This window comes from Capsicum annuum, unplaced genomic scaffold, assembly GCF_002878395.1.
Source record: "Capsicum annuum cultivar UCD-10X-F1 unplaced genomic scaffold, UCD10Xv1.1 ctg4335, whole genome shotgun sequence".
Lineage (NCBI taxonomy): Eukaryota > Viridiplantae > Streptophyta > Magnoliopsida > Solanales > Solanaceae > Capsicum > Capsicum annuum.
Window position 1 is genome coordinate 17523 of NW_025850817.1, and position 1913 is coordinate 19435.

A 1913-nucleotide genomic window follows, 5' to 3' on the forward strand; every position below is an offset into this window, starting at 1 on the left:
GAATAAGTGGGATGAGAATTGAAAACTTGATATAATTAGTGAATTTTGATTAGTTTGATTCATTAGTTGTTTGACTTGAAATAAACATTAATTGAATTTGGTAGTATCAAGATACGCTGATTGGAATAGGCAAGACGTAGGTCGGGTAGGCAAAATCTAGAGATTATGGGTTGATTGAATGTTTGAAATTTGATTGAATGGTTTGATTTTATCAATTTTGAATCAATTGTATAATTTGGCCGGGGAATGCCCCAAAGTATCTGTATATATTTATTCACCGGGGAATGGCCCGAGGTATCATGTACCTGGAGGACGTTAGTGATGAAGGCCCGAGGCGTCGGGTAGAGCATTAGTCTAGAATTAATTTAGAGTAAGATTTATTTTTACACATTTTTTATTTTTGGACTGTATAATTGGACTGGACACTAAATTTTGGATTGTTTTATTTTGTTTTCTTGATTGATTGTTTTGCATGTTTTGTGTGGTTTATATATTCATAATGTCAAATTAGCCTATACGCTCCGCCAAGTGACCGTGGTCAAACCACGGGATCGAGGGGTGCCTAACACCTTCCCCTCGGTCAACAGAATTCCTTAGCCGGAATCTCTATTCGCAAACCAGTTTTAAAGAATCAAACCATTTAGAAAAGAATTTTCCAAAGGTGACTTGGCACACTAGATTATGCCAAGTTGCGACTCGAAATTTAATTATAAAAAATCATTTTCGGAACAGAATTTTCATTTTTTGTCACTTAATAATAAAACCCTTTCGAACTTAAAAATTAATCTTTTGGATGTTGAAAAAGGGGTGTGACACTAGTAAACGTTTCAAGCAACATGATCCCGTAGCTATAGATATCGCATTTTGTTGACACTAGTCCATCCAGTCCATACTCTACAGTCAAATAATTCATTTAAAGATGCAATATACTTTATAAGTGGGGAAAAAAGAAAGGAATAATTAATGTTCAAATAATTAGCAAAACAAAGAGATGTACCCGGAGCAATATAACCCAGTGTTGCTAAGGTTTCAGTGAATAAATCAATCTCATCGTCACCAAGTAGTTTTGAAATGCCAAAGTCACTTAGGTTGACAACCATATCCTCATTCAGCAAGACATTACTAGGCTTTAGATCACAGTGAATCACAACCGATGAACACCCATGATGGAGATGTTCCAATGCACATGCCACAGCTATCATTATGCTTAGTCTCTGCCGGATGTCGAGGAAGTAGTTGTGCGAATACAAATACTTCTCCAGACTCCCGTTAGGCATATACTCGAGAACTAAAGCCTTGAAATCAAGATTTGAACAACTAGTAATGACTTTTACGAGATTCCTATGGTGAAGGATACACAAAACTTCACATCCCTTATCAAAAATTCTTGAATGCAGGTTGAACACTTTAACTGCAATGGCAGTTCCACTTCTGAGAATGCCTTCGTAAACAGAGCCAAAACTTCCAGAACCAATCAGATTACTCTCGCTAAGCGCATTAGTTGCTCGGAGAAATTCATAGAATGAAATTCTTTCTCTTGCTACGGTAGACAATAAGTCAGCTTCCTGAGGAACACTTTTACCTCTTCTATACCTTATCCATAGCAGCACAAAGGTCATTGGAACAAATACAACTGCAATTGCGAGCAAAAGAAAAAGAACTAGAATTTTTTTCCGATTTGATCTGTGCTTTGATGAAGTAGAGCATGGTGGGACACTAAATCTTGAAGAACCATACAATGCTCCATTGTAGATGAAAAATTGACTCGAGAGGTTCTTGAAAGGACCTCCCGAGGGTATTTCACCATACAATTTGTCGACAGAAATATTGAAATACTTCAAGTTTTGAAGCTTCTCCAAAGACTTGGGAATGCTTCCAGATATATTATTGTGAGAAAGGTCAAGGAATTCCAA

At 36.7% G+C, this 1913-nt stretch overlaps 1 protein-coding gene across 1 annotated transcript; it reads right to left on the bottom strand.

Moving 5' to 3' along the window:
* Positions 1-593: 593 nt before the first annotated feature.
* Positions 594-1903, bottom strand: LOC107853061 (probable LRR receptor-like serine/threonine-protein kinase At3g47570). Its single transcript, XM_047403500.1, has 2 exons — positions 998-1903; positions 594-894 (listed from the first exon to the last, which is right to left on the bottom strand). Exons 1-2 carry the CDS (start codon positions 1617-1619, stop codon positions 782-784), a joined length of 735 nt encoding a protein of 244 aa, XP_047259456.1. The 5' UTR covers positions 1620-1903; the 3' UTR covers positions 594-781.
* Positions 1904-1913: the final 10 nt, after the last annotated feature.

Excerpts from the sequence above, each read along its gene's own strand:
- LOC107853061 (XM_047403500.1), bottom strand. The coding sequence starts at position 1,619 with ATGACCTTTGTGCTGCTATGGATAAGGTATAGAAGAGGTAAAAGTGTT. Across the intron at positions 895-997 it reads ACTGGGTTATATTGCTCCGG|AGTATGGACTGGATGGACTA; the intron begins GTACATCTCTTT and ends ATTTGACTGTAG.